This window comes from Notothenia rossii (assembly GCF_949606895.1).
Source record: "Notothenia rossii genome assembly, chromosome: 4".
Classification (NCBI taxonomy): Eukaryota; Metazoa; Chordata; class Actinopteri; order Perciformes; family Nototheniidae; genus Notothenia; species Notothenia rossii.
In genome coordinates this window covers 14,378,412-14,393,519 of record NC_136902.1, presented here as the reverse complement: position 1 = coordinate 14,393,519, position 15,108 = coordinate 14,378,412, and the positions used below count along the sequence as shown (strand labels likewise).

The 15,108-nt window shown below is 44.3% G+C and overlaps 1 protein-coding gene across 4 annotated transcripts in view; it reads left to right on the top strand.

Annotated features, from left to right (window-relative positions):
* Positions 1–14,675, top strand: part of LOC307037324 (nuclear receptor coactivator 3-like) — a 68,542-nt gene extending 53,867 nt beyond the window's left edge. For 3 of the 4 annotated variants that reach the window (XM_079678110.1, XM_079678112.1, XM_079678111.1), the window contains exons 7-22: positions 220–402; positions 1,481–1,567; positions 1,727–1,867; positions 2,747–2,894; positions 3,647–4,155; positions 4,246–5,336; positions 5,492–5,624; positions 6,146–6,304; positions 6,719–6,949; positions 7,344–7,627; positions 8,295–8,621; positions 9,087–9,194; positions 9,942–10,182; positions 10,795–10,972; positions 11,098–11,302; positions 11,835–14,675. In XM_079678110.1, coding sequence (XP_079534236.1) covers positions 220–402; positions 1,481–1,567; positions 1,727–1,867; positions 2,747–2,894; positions 3,647–4,155; positions 4,246–5,336; positions 5,492–5,624; positions 6,146–6,304; positions 6,719–6,949; positions 7,344–7,627; positions 8,295–8,621; positions 9,087–9,194; positions 9,942–10,182; positions 10,795–10,972; positions 11,098–11,302; positions 11,835–11,846 — 4,037 coding nt within the window. In that variant the 3' untranslated portion in view covers positions 11,847–14,675. The remainder of the gene's footprint in view (positions 1–219; positions 403–1,480; positions 1,568–1,726; positions 1,868–2,746; positions 2,895–3,646; positions 4,156–4,245; positions 5,337–5,491; positions 5,625–6,145; positions 6,305–6,718; positions 6,950–7,343; positions 7,628–8,294; positions 8,622–9,086; positions 9,195–9,941; positions 10,183–10,794; positions 10,973–11,097; positions 11,303–11,834) is intronic. The other variant, XM_079678113.1, reaches the window with a different exon arrangement.
* The last annotated feature ends 433 nt before the right edge of the window (positions 14,676–15,108 follow it).

The following is a 15,108-nucleotide window of genomic DNA, read 5'->3' as shown; positions in this document are numbered from 1 at the left end:
CTCCTGCTTCTCAATTTAAGAGGGAAAATACATGTTGCAGTGTGTTTGTTTTTTTCTTTGTGTGTGTGGATTCCCGGCAGGAAAAGGGTGTGAGCTGTTGTGGCGTCTGATTACAGGCAGTCCATTCCTTCATTCATAGCTACATTTAGTTTTCAGTCCCAGCTCCATTTTTACTCTCAAGTGTAAATGTATTTTTTGTTTGTGTTTCTTTTTTAATAGTAAATGGAGTGTCGTGGGGAAGCGAGGCAGCCCGACAGAAGAGTCACACCTTCACTTGCCGGATGCTGGTCAAGTTTGGCCACGCACACGGCCCCATGGAGGAGGGGCCAGGAGGGCCGCGCTACGAGACCATGCAGTGTTTTGCTCTTACCCAGCCCAAGGCCATGATCGAGGAGGGGGAAGGTACGCTGGGGCGGTCACATAATAACACACATTTAGTTAATGATAAGAATTAATTACTTGGAAAAACAATCACATTTGTTCTTTTTCACACTTATAAATATGTTTGGCTTATTGTTCTTTCAAGATTCATAACTTTTTTTGTAATTTAAAAATGTATCTGCTGAAGGAGGAAGGTTTCTCTTCAGTTAAAACCCTCCAGTGCAGATATTTTGAGACTGGACTTTTCCACACTAATTATTATTCCAAGCTGAGTATTTTCTGGAGGGGAACTCTAACAGAAAGTGAATATAAAATTGGAAAATACACAACTCTGGTGGAAAAGTATGATTCTAAATGCAATGCAATAGCTGAACAAGCTCTTGTTTGTGTCCTTCTTAGAGGGACTTTACTACATAGTCAGAAACTCTTTTAAATGTTCTCCGTATTTTCCTCTCCACTTTCTTACCATTACCAGAAGCGTTTCGTAATATCAAATTGAAAGAAATCCAGCACATTGACAGAAACACTTGTTGTCATGTGCAAAATGTAAAAATTATACACATAAGAGATGGTTTGGTTATAGGGCTGCTCGATTATGGCAAAAATCATAATCTCGATTATTTGGGTCAATAATTGTAATTGCGATTATTAAATGCGATTATTCATTGACTTTGAAAACATCCATTTATTGGAGAAAAAAAAATGTTGAACAGTATGTTTTTAACAATTGATTACCCTGAACTTTAAGTATAATTCAACTGAAAACCCCCCAAAAAAAAAAAGTAATAATACAAAAATTATCGTTTTATTTCGATTATGTTGTTTTCGTAATCATTGCCAGCCATAATCGTAATCGCGATTACAATACGATTAATTGAGCAGCTCTATTTGGTCATGGGACAACAACATCTTGTTTACACATGTTTGGAAAAACCTGGGTTTGTTTAAAGGTGCAAAAATGCCTCATAAATAAAAATGTTGCCTCATTTATCACAGTAGAGATCTAAAGGAGCAGAGTCAAGGAAAGTTGTTACAAGAAAAAGAGCCTTAAGCACATGCATCGATCATGAATCATTACTGACTCTCCTCTCCTTTGCAGACCTGCAGTCATGTATGATCTGTGTGGCCCGTCGGGTGACAGCCATGGAGAGAACGGAGAGCTTCAACACTCGGCATGAGCTCTCAGGTGAGGAGCTGCTCAGTGAACAAGCACAAAACGCACAAACAGGCTATGAAGTTTTTTCTCCATGAACAGGTTTGACTCATCTCCTCATGCGTCTCCTTGTTTGCTTCCCTCCCCGCTTGCTTCCCTCCCCGCTCGTCCTCCTTCTGTCCTCCCTGGCAGGTAAACTGATCCAGATCGACCAGAACTCTCTGCGGGCGTCGATGCGTCCGGGCTGGGAGGATTTGTTGAGGCGTTGCATTCAGATGTTCCTGCAGCACAGTGACGGGCAGCCCTGGTCGCACAAACGCCACTACCATGAGGGTGCGTCACACACACACACACACACACACACACACACACACACACACACACACACACACACACACACACACACACACACACACACACACACACACACACACACATACACACACACACTTAAATAATTCATCATGTAAATCGATTTTAAATCCATAATGAAAGACCTCATCAGGATTTCCCTGTATTGAATTAACTGTTTGCTTAGTTAGTATTTCATCTTCTCTTTTACAAGGCTGTAGTTAAAGGTGGGGTAGGTAAGTTTGAGAAACCGGCTCGAGATACACTTTTTGTTATATTCCATGGAATGCTCTTAACATCCCGATAGCAATGAATATCTGAAGTGCTTTGAGAAAAAATCCATTAAAAAATGTCCTCTGTGGAAGCCGTAGTACTGTAAAGAGCACGACCAATCATCTGAGCCGGCCCGGCTAAAGTAACTGGATGGCCTACCTGCTTGTCAGCCTTCCATCTGTGCACAAACTTATCTCGTGCCCTCATTGGTCATGTGCGCGTTCGTGTGTGTTGGAGGAGGGGCTCTGTAAGGAAGTAGCAGATTTTCTCCGGTCGTGTATTTTCAAATTCTAGCGCACTCGAGCCGGTTTCTCAAACTTACATACCTACCCCACCTTTAATGAGAATTGTTTGTCTTTGATTTGTTGTTGCTCCCTATCTTGGCCAGGCCTCTCTTCAGGAAGAAACCCTGAAACACACACACTCCTCATACATCAGTGTATCAATATTGATCTCATGAATACAAATGTCTGAGCGCTACCACATTGATCCCTGCTGTAATCACAGGGTTGGTTTCAACATAAAGGCAGTGATTGATGACCTCTGTTATCAGGCTGTTCATTTGTCGTTTTTTATCCGTCTGTGCAGCCTTCCTGCAGGGTCACGCTGAGACTCCCTTGTACCGCTTCTCCCTGTCCGACGGCACTCCAGTCACAGCCCAGACCAAGAGCAAACTGTACCGGCACCCAATGAGCAACGAGCCGCAGGGATTCATCTCCACACACCTTCTACAGAGGTCAGAAACTGAACATACAGACACTTCTTTCAGACACAGCAAAGGGTGTTTAATTGACTGTCTAGACCCCTTCCAGCACGTCCATGCAAGCTTTCGTGCCACAGACATAGCAGCTGAAGTTGCTCTTCTGACATCTTATGATCACTGAGAAAACACAACCCAGGAACTGATCATTTATAGAGACAACAGCAGGGGTAAGGCACTCGATTAACATGACTTGACGTTACCCTGGAGACCCATTTGACTTGCTTGACACTTACATGTTTTTCTTTACTTTTAAGATCGTCCCCACATTTATGCCAGCTAACTCCCTGATTGGGAGCAATTCAAAGTCTCAAATCCTCAGATTGCCGTACAATTTAGTACAGAAATGTCCCTCAGGGTGTAATATAGTAACTTTGGTCATCCCTAAACTTCTTCTAGAGGCATTATGAGATCAAGATTTGGTATTTGCGGCTTACATTTTTCTATTTTTTGTTTATTTATGAATCGAATGCATGGGATATGATCCAATCAATGAATATATGTTAACCTTTTATTTAATAAAAAACATAATTTCCATTGCGTTTTATTTATATCACTTTAAATGATGTAAGTAATTGCTTTGTAGATAAAAAACTGTCATTTTTTAAATAGGACGTTCAGCATTGACTTTGAATTTTCCATGACTCGACTTGACTTCATTCTCACCACTGTTACCTTATAATTGTTTGTGACTTTCAAATGTTTGTTTGTTCTCTCCTTTTGTTCAGGGAACCCAACGGCTACCGCTCAGCTCAGGGGGGAAACATGATGCCGAACACCATGAGACCACAGGGCATGGTAGGCCCAAACCCCAATGCCCAAATGAACATGAACACCGGTGGGGGGATGGGCATGAGCAGGGGCTTCGGCATGAACGAGCAGGGCCACATGGGTCACATGGGTCCGATGGGAGGCAGCTCTATGTACGGAGGCAGCGGTGGCGGAGGAGGAGGTGGAGGCATGGGCAGCCGCATGATGCAGATGAATCACATGGGGCAGATGAATCAGGGGGGGCACATGAATCAGATGAATCAGATGGGTCCCATGAATCATCCGGGCCAAGGCATGCAGCAGCACCCACAGCAGCCCCCGTTTCAGAGCAGCGGGGGGTTCGGGCTAAGCGGCATGAACAGCCCTTCAGGAAGCCCCAGAATGGGTGGCCCCCAGCCGGGACTTCTGATGTCCCCCCGCAACAGAGGGAGCCCAAAGATGGGCACGAATCAGTTCTCACCTGGAGGTAAGCCAGTCAGTGTGTGGTTGATTAGCATCAGTTATTTATTCATATATTGGCTTGTTTTTTCATTTTGACTTATGTTTTCTTTTCCAGGTATCCACTCTCCCATGAGCGGCATCGTCAGTGGTGGAGGAAGTGGAGGAAGTGGAGGAGGCACCACCACCTTCTCCAGCAGCTCCTTAAACGCCCTACAAGCGATCAGTGAAGGAGTCGGCAGCTCCCTCCCCTCCACCCTAACGTCCCACTCGCCAGCCCACAAACCAGACAGCTCGCCCAGCATCCACTCTTCCTCTCAGCCCAGCCAGCCGCCCAAACCGGGCCCAGACGGCTCCAAAAGCCCAGCGGGAGGCTTGGGGCCCGGCGACCATCACCACCCCATGCACCATCACCACCCTCATCAGCATCCTCAGGCTGAGAGTTCTGCAGACCGACCCGACAACCAGGCAGCTACAGTGACTAAAGAGTCCGCAGAGGGAAGCAACGATGCGGGGGCGGCGAACTCTGAACCCTCTCGGAGGTTGCCGGACAGTAAGGGGCATAAGAAGCTGCTGCAGCTGCTGACCTCTCCGACCGAGGAGCTGGGGATAGGTGGCAGCGGGTCATCAGGGCCGCCTGTACCTCCTCCACCAGCCGGCAGCAGCACTCCTGCAGGCTCAGACAGTAAAGACCCCACTGGAGGCATGACGAGCCCCTCCTCGACTGGAGTCTCGTCTTCATCAACTGGTGCCAATCCGGGCCAGGCAACCGGGCCAGGGGCTTTGGCAGCATCCCTTTCGTCAGCGCACTACACTGGCTCCCTGCAAGAAAAGCACAAGATCCTCCACAAGCTTCTTCAAAATGGAAACACTCCAGATGACGTAGCTAAGATCACAGCCGAGGCCACGGGGAAGGTGACGCTCGGGGGCCAGGAGGGCGGCGAGGCAGGAGGAGGGGCAGGGGCCGGGCCGGGGATGGTCACGGAGCCCAAGCAGGAGCAGCATAGCCCCAAGAAGGAGAAGACCCACGCCCTCCTCCACTACCTTCTCAACAAGGATGACTCCAAAGAGCCAGTGGATGTCAAGCCCAAACTGGAGGATCTCGATGTGAAGGGAGCCCCGGGGGCCGCTGGCGGTCCCGCACGGGGCGGACCTGGATCTGCACCCGAACATCCTGAGAGCAAGATCAAGTCAGAACCACCGGATGATGTATGGTCGCTTTTTTGTTATGAAATGATTAAATAAGTGCAAAATCATACTTTAATTTCACATTTAGCTGGCCATACATAGAGCTCATTGACCCACTGCCTTTGATCTTCAAAGACTTTTACGTAATAACTAATTTGCTGTATTTTTATATCCAGTTGCATAACCTGGAGTCTATCCTCGGAGATTTGAGGGGTTCAAGCTCTGACTTTTACCCGGATCAGAGCGGAGGTGGAGGGGCGAACGACACAGGAAGCAAACCCCAGGGTTGCCTTGACGACAGCCTGCAGGGTAAGTGGTTAAAGGATCAAAGCTTACAGGAAGTGACATTTTGACGCAGAGCAGGAGTCAATATAAAATGCCAGTAAACTACATCTGGCATCATCACATGCTGAATTCTCTTTTTTACTCCTAGAGCTTCTTCTCTGGTAGAAACATACAAGCTTCCCTGTATTGGCCCTTTCCCCCAGGCTTTTATTTTAAGGAGAAAATAAATGTGTTTTTCATTAAATATAGAGAATCTAATATTTGAATGGAAATTCAATGCTTAGATAGCAAATGTGTTTCTATGTCATTATCATAGCAGTAACATATCCTATGAAGCAATTTGAATTTGAAAGTATATTTATTTTCATTTATTTGTATATGTATGCTAAAAAAACGTCCATAAATCCATCAATTAGTCATACACAATTTTTTAAAGATTCAAAAATAAATTCCGGTCTCCCCGGATTCAACCATTCCTAATTTTGTGCAACACCAATATTATTCTCCGTATTTCTGATCAATTAGTTTATACTTTTTGTGCACAGGAAATGCCGGAATGGGCCCGGGGCCTCGGGGTCCCTTCCAGAGGGCCATGTCCATGGATGGGAAGCCTCCTGCCGGGCCTGTGGGAGCAGGAAGACGTCCCATGCTCATCAAGCAGGAGAACATGATGGGCAGCCCGGACGGCTACCCAGGAAACATGGGTGAGTGTTTCAGTGGCACAATATCCATCTCAGCACAATTTCTCTCACCGCTCTCTAGTTAGGGACTTCACTTTCTTTGAGTTCATATTGTATTATATGATAACTTATATACTTATCTTACAGACACCGATTTAAAGGGAAGGTTCACAAATCCAAAATATGGTTCTCTAAGCAGTATGAATTTTGTTATATTGTATGAGAGATAAGGCAGGCACATCTACGGTCAATACCTCCAACACTCGCACACCAAAACAATCTAAATGTATAAATAAAAAAAAACAAGAGACGTGAAGGTTTGTTTGTTTTATTGGAGGTTAGCCGTCCTTTTTGAGGACCATGAATGTGCCGAACAGATCTCCTCTAACACTTTTATGATACTGACTCATGAATATCATGGTGTTTATGTATCAACAGGACCAATGAACAGGGGCATGGTTCCCCAGCGGTCGCCCATGGGGGGGTCAGCGGACTGGGGCATGTCCCGCTCAGGTGCCAGCCCTGTGGGTTCAGCAGGACACCCCTCCATGATGCGTCCGGGCATGGAGTACAGCAACAGCAGGGGCATGATGTCAGGACCCATGATCGGCCGCTCCAACAGCGTACCGGGCACCAGGTCCATGCTGCAGCAACAGCTGATGGATATGGGTACGTTTCTAATACTCTATTGGTGCTGGAGAAATGATCCGAGACACAGTTATTTAATATGTACCAAAAAACAGGTACAGTGGAAGCTTATAGCTCAGTTTTTAGAGGCATTTTTACAAAAATCTAATACAAATGTAGATCTTATAATACCTTTAGATGAAGTTTAGGGATTACCAAAGTGACCATATTACAGTACACCCTGAAGTACATTTCTGTACTAAATTGTGAGGCAATCTGAGGTTTTTTAGAAGTTATTCTATAATGAGGAGACCTTAACTATATGTGGACGAATACATAGTACACTTCCCTGTTCATCACACCCAACCTGCATAACCTGTAGCCGCTGTCTACCTGTATGTGAATAAATCAAATATGTAATGTCTCCGTGGTGTAGGAAGCTCTGCCGACATGGGGATGAGCCCCTTCAGTCAGCAGGGCCAGCCCAACCAGTCCCCCTCCTGGCCCGACGCCATAATGAGCATGGACGGTACCAGGCCAGTGCAACATCGACAGTTTGGAAACGTCTTAGATGATCTCCTGGTGCCTCCCACCACCAGTGAGGGTCAGAGCGACGAGCGGGCGCTTCTGGACCAGCTGGACTCTCTGCTCAACAACACGGACGGCATCGCTCTGGAGGAGATCGACCGAGCGCTGGGTATCCCGGACCTCGTCAGCCAGGTGGGTCTGCAGAAAAAATGTACAAATATGAATTGAAATATGTCAATTACTCGCTCTGTGTAACCTTAAAGACTTGGTCTTCTCGTATGCCTCGCTGCTGAATGAAAATCTGAAAATGTAATTGATCAAATAAAGTATATGATTTATACAGCACATGCAGTATAAATCATATCAATGTTATGCTCACCACTTCCCAAGCACTTGCATTTTTGATAAAACCTTACTATTTAAAACACTTGTGCATTAACAGTTTTACCCATGTGTTCGGGAAGTATTGAGCATACAGTACGCCTGGGAAAGCGAAACTTTGATTCTACTGCACAAGTTGTGAGGGATCTTATTAATACATGTTTTGATATCGTGTATTAAGTATTCCTTTTACCACGCTTTCATCCTCGTGCATTCTAGAGCTTTCTAGAAGCTAATTGAACATAGAAACGATCCGTCTGCATGCCATGACTCATAAGTGAGCCTAACGTTCATCTTTGCATTAGATATTTCAGTCATGACTCGCCGTGTTCAGACTCTCTCTGAAGGAAGATGGATGAGCCCAGCGGGATCTGTCTGTGCTGCTTAGAAAAAGACAATTACAGAGCCAACCAATTGGAAATTAATCAATTAGATGGAGAGGTTTGACAAAGTTCTTCTTTTGTCTTGTCTGCTCCAGAACCAGGGAAGTGAGCAGCAGCTGGAGTCTTTTCCAGGGCAGGATCCGTCCATGGTGCTAGATCAGAAGCCCCACTATGGACAGGGCTACCCCGGACCCCCCACCATGCCCATGCAGTCTGGCTATGGAGGGAACCCCATGCAGGGCCAGGCCCAGCAGGGGGGGTTCGGGCCCATGCTGTCTCAGATGGGCCAAGGTGGAAGCTTCCCTGGAATGGGTGGGATGGGCGGCATGGGTCACCCTCGTGCCAACATGATGAGACCCAGGATGATGACTGCCAACAAGCCCATGAGGCTGCAGCTGCAGCAGAGGCTGCAGGGCCAGCAGGTACAGGAGGCTCGGTTTACATGCAAACAATTCAGTTTGAACAAGACCCAAACTAATGCAATTAATCACCATCATCAAGTTGCACCGTTCATTTCAGCATACATTACATTGCATTTAGCTGAGGCTTTTATCCAAAGCGACTTACAATAAGTGCATTCGACCAGGAAGATACAACCTTGAAGAAAACAGAATCATATAAGTACATCAGGTTTCATAGAGCCAAACATTTCAAGTGCTACTCAACTGGCTATAGATAAGCCAGCCCTTTATTAGTATATAAGTGCTCTGTTAGTAATGTTCTATCGCTCCAATTAGAGTCGAAAGAGATGAGTTTTCAGTCTGCGCCGGAAGTACACAGTATATATACATTTTCTGCAAATATATAGTAAGTATATATACAAGTGGGTCAGGGTCAGAGAATCATTTGCTCCTCCATCTTGTCTTTAATGGTTTTTTTCTCCTCAGTTCATGAATCAGACGCGGCAGGGCATGGGCATGAAGATGGAGAACCCAGGAGGAAACCCTGGCATGAGGCCAGGCATGCAGCCTGGCATGGGAGGACAGGTAGATGACGTAAATATACTTTATATTAAGGACGAATAACTGAAATACTGATTTTGAAATATGAGATGATCATATCAAAGATTATGGTTGAATTAATTTCGTCATCAGGGTCAAGTTTGACACTAATAGTAGTTCACACTTAAAACCCATATGGTGTGCTTGATCAGAATGTGGTACTGATCCTTTCATTAAATCTGTTCAACATACTGACTGACTCGACAGATCCTTTGGCTTCTTCAGCTAGAGCTGGAATACATCACCTGCTCTGGCTTTTTAGGAGTCTTATTTTTTTAGATTTACTTATGTCCAGAGAGATTATAATTACCAGTAGTTTGAAGGTTTTATGGCCCCAACATTCCTTATATATTTATCATGTCTAGTATATTGCCAAAAGACAGAGACGGGTGCTGGAGTGTTCAGCTGCGATGCTGCTCTGTTGAATTAAATTTGTTAGAGTTGTTACAGTCTGTAAAATATTACTTTTATGTTTGTATTTTCCTTTTCTTTAAGAAACATTCAAGTGATGCAACAATTGGAACATATTTGACTGTTGTAGTCTAATGGAATTTAAAACATAAGCCCTTCTTATCCACCTTTCATCCAAATTACCATGTTTGTCCAAGAGACCTTATCACTCACCTACTTTTTACATTACACGCTGCATATTTTATAGCATACACACTTTATTAACGCTCCAAATATATCTATACCACATGCAAACCCTCCTCAACTTCTCTGATGATGTGTTTCGTGCAGCCGGGCTTCATCAACGCTCAGATGATGGCTCAGCGCAGCAGGGAGATGGTCACCATGCAGATGAGGAGGCAGCGGATGATGATGCTGATGCAGCAGCAGCAGGCCGCCGCCGCCGCAGCCGCCGCGGGGGGGTTCAGTCCTCCTCCAAACGTCACGGCTCCTGGGGGCATGGAGAGCCCAATGGGGGGGCCGACCATGGGCCAGCCGGGGCCGCAGCAGTTTGGATACGGGGGGAGCTATGGTGAGTTTACTGAGGCTGGTGCATACACTGATTACTGCTGCTCCCTGGTGGAGAGTCAGGGCACTGCAGGGGTCTTCTTCACATTTGTCATTAGATTGGAGGATTGGAAGATTTATGTTGAAAAAATACCATCCCTCGCTCCGTTTTTTTATAGTCAGGCCAAACATTGTTATTAAAGGGATAGTAAGTATCAGAACACATTATAAGGCAAAAGGATCGCTATCTATCTTGATTTACCATCTTTGTATATATTTTTTTAACACATTTCAATTGAGATTTAGGTCTTGAATCTATTACTAAACATACAATTGATCAATATCAGTCAATAGCTGTGTATAAAATATTGAAATGATTTAAACTAAAAAGGGAGAGAAGGTCAAATAGACACCTGTGGATTCATGACACCATTTTTTTTACTTGAATGATTAGATTGTAGTCTTTTATCTCCAGGATAATAGTTTCCATGTTAGTACTATGTACCCTGTGTAAGTTCCATACTAACAACATTGAAAATATGGTAAAATAGTGCATATTGATGGTTGGTTATTCCTTCAGTTATGTATTTCCTGTAAATAGAGGACTGAGCTGATGCTGGATGATTTCTCTCCACAGGGATGGGCCAGCAGGGAGACCCCTCGTTCGGCCCAGCAGGCGGCAGTCCTCCTAACGCCATGATGCCCGGCCGCCTGGGGCCTCCGAACCCCATGATGCAACAGCACCCGCAGGGCGGTCCCATTTACCAGGGGGCGGAAATGAAAGGCTGGTCGCAGGGAGGCATGGGACGCACCAGGTAGGAAATCACACACATCTACAACAGGTGCTACAACTCTGTGCTGTCAGATAAGGGAGAACCTTTGTCTTCAGTTCTTATTTCTTAAATGCCGACTTGTTCTTCCTGTCACTCTCCCTCTCCAGCTCGTACCCTCAGCAGCAGTTTGGGCAGCAGGGACCTCCAGGGCAGCAGCAGTTTGGGCAGCAGGGGAACCCGGGCCAGTATGGGGGCATGATGATGAACGGGGGGATGCCAGCCAGCGGAGGAGGAGGTCACATGGGCCAGATGGGAGGGCAGATGGGAATGAACCCCATGGTGATGGGACGCATGCCGATGGGGCCTGATCAGGTGGGTGCGGAGCGGAGGAGAGTCTGAAAAAACTGGTTTTATTTATTCAAATTTGTCGTAACACAATACTGACAAGCCTATGTATACACTCAATGGTTATTGCTTTGATATCTACTCCTTTCCATAGTGAGTGCATTTCTTGTTATAGCAGTTTCATTGTAAGAGATGGGGAGTCTTAGTTAGTTCAATTTAGTCGCTATCAACCTAATGTAGTCTTTTATGATCAATTTCCGGTTTCTGTTATTATAGCTCTGCTTTGGCTCAGCAAAGAAACACAGTCTGTTTCCATCGACCTGTTTTCATGCCAATTTCTTTTTTCATTTTTCATATATATTTAAATCAGGACGAAGAAGTTTTATCAGCTTAACTTCTGATAAATACGCAGGATTTATCCTTTTTACTTGAATGAAATTTGCTTTAATAAGATTTTCATTCTGGCAGCTGTTTTAATGACAGGCTACACTTCTGATCAGTTGCAGTTATATTGCACACTTTTCTTTATTCCTTTCTCTCTTCTCTCCCCTCAATCTAGAAATACTGCTGAGCATCGTGACAGGAGCATTAGTCTCGCTGTGATCTCCACTCAGAGACAGGACACGGCTGCAGCCCTGGAGTGTGTGTGGAGGAGCAGGTGTTGTGTGTCTGTGTGCAGTGCTGCACTCCCACCAGACGGGGGGGGTGAACTTCCTTTGGACTCATGGCCAGTAATCAGTCTGGCAACAACCTGAGGGAAAGCAGACAGACTGTCACACACATATGTTAAAACATGCAGCGTTCATGAAAATCAGAAACACTGTGATACATTTACATTAATCCTCAGACAGCTCTGTCATCCCCCTTTTAGGCTGTAGTTTAATATTCCTCTCTTTATGATCGGTGTGTGCGCCTCAGTAAACACAAACCGCTCCCTGGACCAAACCGTGAAGGTGGACAGACACACGAGCAGATCACAGACTTGGACGAAAGTGTTAAGACATCCTCTCCTCTGTCGAATGTACCATGCAGCTGTGTTCAGATTCAAAATGTGGGATTCCTCTCTTGTTTCTGAACTCTGTGGGATTTTCTTCCCCCGCCATCCCTCCACTGCTCCTGGAGGATCCCTAAAGTAAACGTGGTTCAAGATGAAGAGACATCAGATTGGGACACTCAGATGAATGTCATTAGGCAGTAGCACATTGTTTCCTTCTCCAGGACGCCGCTAAAGTACGAGTGAATTACTTATTGGCTGATTGCACTTTAAGGAAAGGCTAACATCAAAAGGATTGTGGCAATACAGAGGCCTTTACCCAAGAATTGCATTGCAGCAGTTGATTATTTTGGTGTGTGTGTGTGTGTGTGTGTGTGTGTGTGTGTGTGTGTGTGTGTGTGTGTGTGTGTGTGTGTGTGTGTGTGTGTGTGTGTGTGTGTGTGTGTGTGTGTGTGTGTGTGTGTGTGTGTGTGTGTGTGTGTGTGTGTGTGTGTGTGTGTGTGTGTGTGTGTGTGTGTGTGTGTGTGTGTGTGTGTGTGTGTGTGTGTGTGTGTGTGTGTGTTCCAACCGTTCCTCTCCGGGTAATGGGGGCTGTTGTTTGGAAATGGGTAACTTTGATGATCTTTGTTCTAAAGTGGGAACCAGTAGAAAGGCGGCAAGCACAGATTTTATCAAACGCTCTCATCTACAGAGGTACCAATTTATTACAACAAACCATTTTTAAGTAATTTTAAAAACTCACTTGAGACAAACAGACTTCTATAAATGTTCCAAAACTTAACTTATATTTATAAAGTTTCATTAACATGATCATTTTATCTTTCCAGAGGTAGTTTTAAATCCAAAATGTGCTGATATTTTGGTTACCTCGCACCAATTAACAGTGTTATTACAAATGCAGAAATGAAATTGATTGCCAATTATGAAATGATGTCTATATTAGCTCCCACTGTAAGAGAGAAGTGTGTGTTAGATTTCTAGCAATAATCCTTCCTCCTGGTTTTCCTCTGTGGACAAATGAAATATCATTTACTCAAAGCGATGGCACTGCAGTATTAGACATGATGTCTTGTTTGGAGCTTTTTGTTTTTGTTTTGTCTGTGAATATGAATTGTAAATAAGCTTCAAATGTACTATATATAAATATATATATGCTTTTGTAGGTCACATACTGTTTTTGCACAGATTGTAAGGCTTGATATTTAAAAGTGTAATTTTCTTAATCCGTCATAGGTCAGCTTTTATTTTCAATACTTTAAGCATTGTTTGGAAAGTAAGGGCCTCCTTTTTGTAAGCAGTACGTGTAGATTTTCTTTCTTACTGCTACCTTCTTTCTCTCAGAAAGCACTCTCTGAGGATATTTGTCTTAGCAAAGGAGGTGCTAGTGTGTAATTTCTTTTCTAAATAAATTATTTTTCTTCTGTCAAAAAAAATGCCTATACAAAAAGAGTTGACACATGATTGTGTTAGGCTTCTCGAGGCCCGGATGTCTTACCAGTATGTGGCGTTGATGTGTTCTGAACCTCATGCTTCCATGTGTGACTTTCACTCCTGAGATTTCTGTGCTCACAGTTTTGCAGAAATGATCGTTCGGCCTCAGATGCGAGACTTCGGAAATCAGTCCCACCGTATAACTGTCCATAAGTCCATTTGGTCCGTTCACAAATGTTTTAACATGATGGAAGCAACACATGAAGTAGTTTAAACCCCTTATTACCTGATAACTGATTTTTTTCTTTGCCTTCATTTTCATTGTATTTCCTGTGAAGCTTATGTTGAGAACTCTACCTTTGAACACATGCTCAATCCAAAGATTTTTGTTTGTCATTCTGCTGTGCGTAGAAACAGTTCCCGACGTAGAACGTGCAAGTACTCCCGTGTGCTTTAACTGTCGCACATAACCTATAATATACATTAAACTAGATATGTTTAATTGCATTTTATCCCCATCCGTATGACATAGAGTAGAGACGAGTCTGCTGAGGTGGTTTGAGTTTTTTGTTTGTAAAAGTGTCTTCCTTTCTGTAGAACTTATGGCCAGTTGAATTGTGGTGCTGCAGACGGTTCTTTCACAAGAGAATGTCAACATTTTCTAAGCTGGAAAGAAGGGTTCATGATTGATGTCATTTTGTCTCTGAATAATAGCTTGGAGTTGTTTTAGCTTTGTTTAACCCCAGTCTCAATGAAGAGTATGAAATCTACAAATGTAAACAAAAAAAAAGTATGTGTTTTGCTTTAAAGGAAACGATCTCCTGTCAGTGCATCGTTGGAGCTACAAGAGAAAACACATCTGGGAAACATACAGTCATTATTACAGGATGTAAAATACTATTGCATTTCTTTTTCTTACCTTGTTTCTTGATGTTAATATCGATGTAAATACAAATTTATATTTAAACATTAAAATGTCTGTTGTTTTTTCTGATTTCAAACATTTTGTACATGACAATCATTACAATTATTCGTGTGTGTGGGGGGGGGGGAGGTATAGACAGGAGGGAATAAAGTGTGAAGGACATCTGTGTGGCAAATCCTCAGAAGTGAATTGAAGAAGACGAGAGCTTCCTCTGCCTGCTGTCAGTGACGTCGGGCTTCGTGCTGCCGTCTGCACTGCAGCCTCGCTTTAATCTGCCTTTTGTTTCCTGCAACCGGTCTCCTCCCCTGTGGAAGCTTTTGTCATAAATCATCCCACTTTTCTTCCCCTTCTCCTAATGGTTTTGCGCCCCTTGGAAAGATCTCACACCTCCAGGCTGTCCCAACCCTGCTGCTGCTGTTAGACTATACAGAGCCCCGTCAGCCGCGCAGAGCTTTAAATAACTTTTAGATTTGACTGTCATTT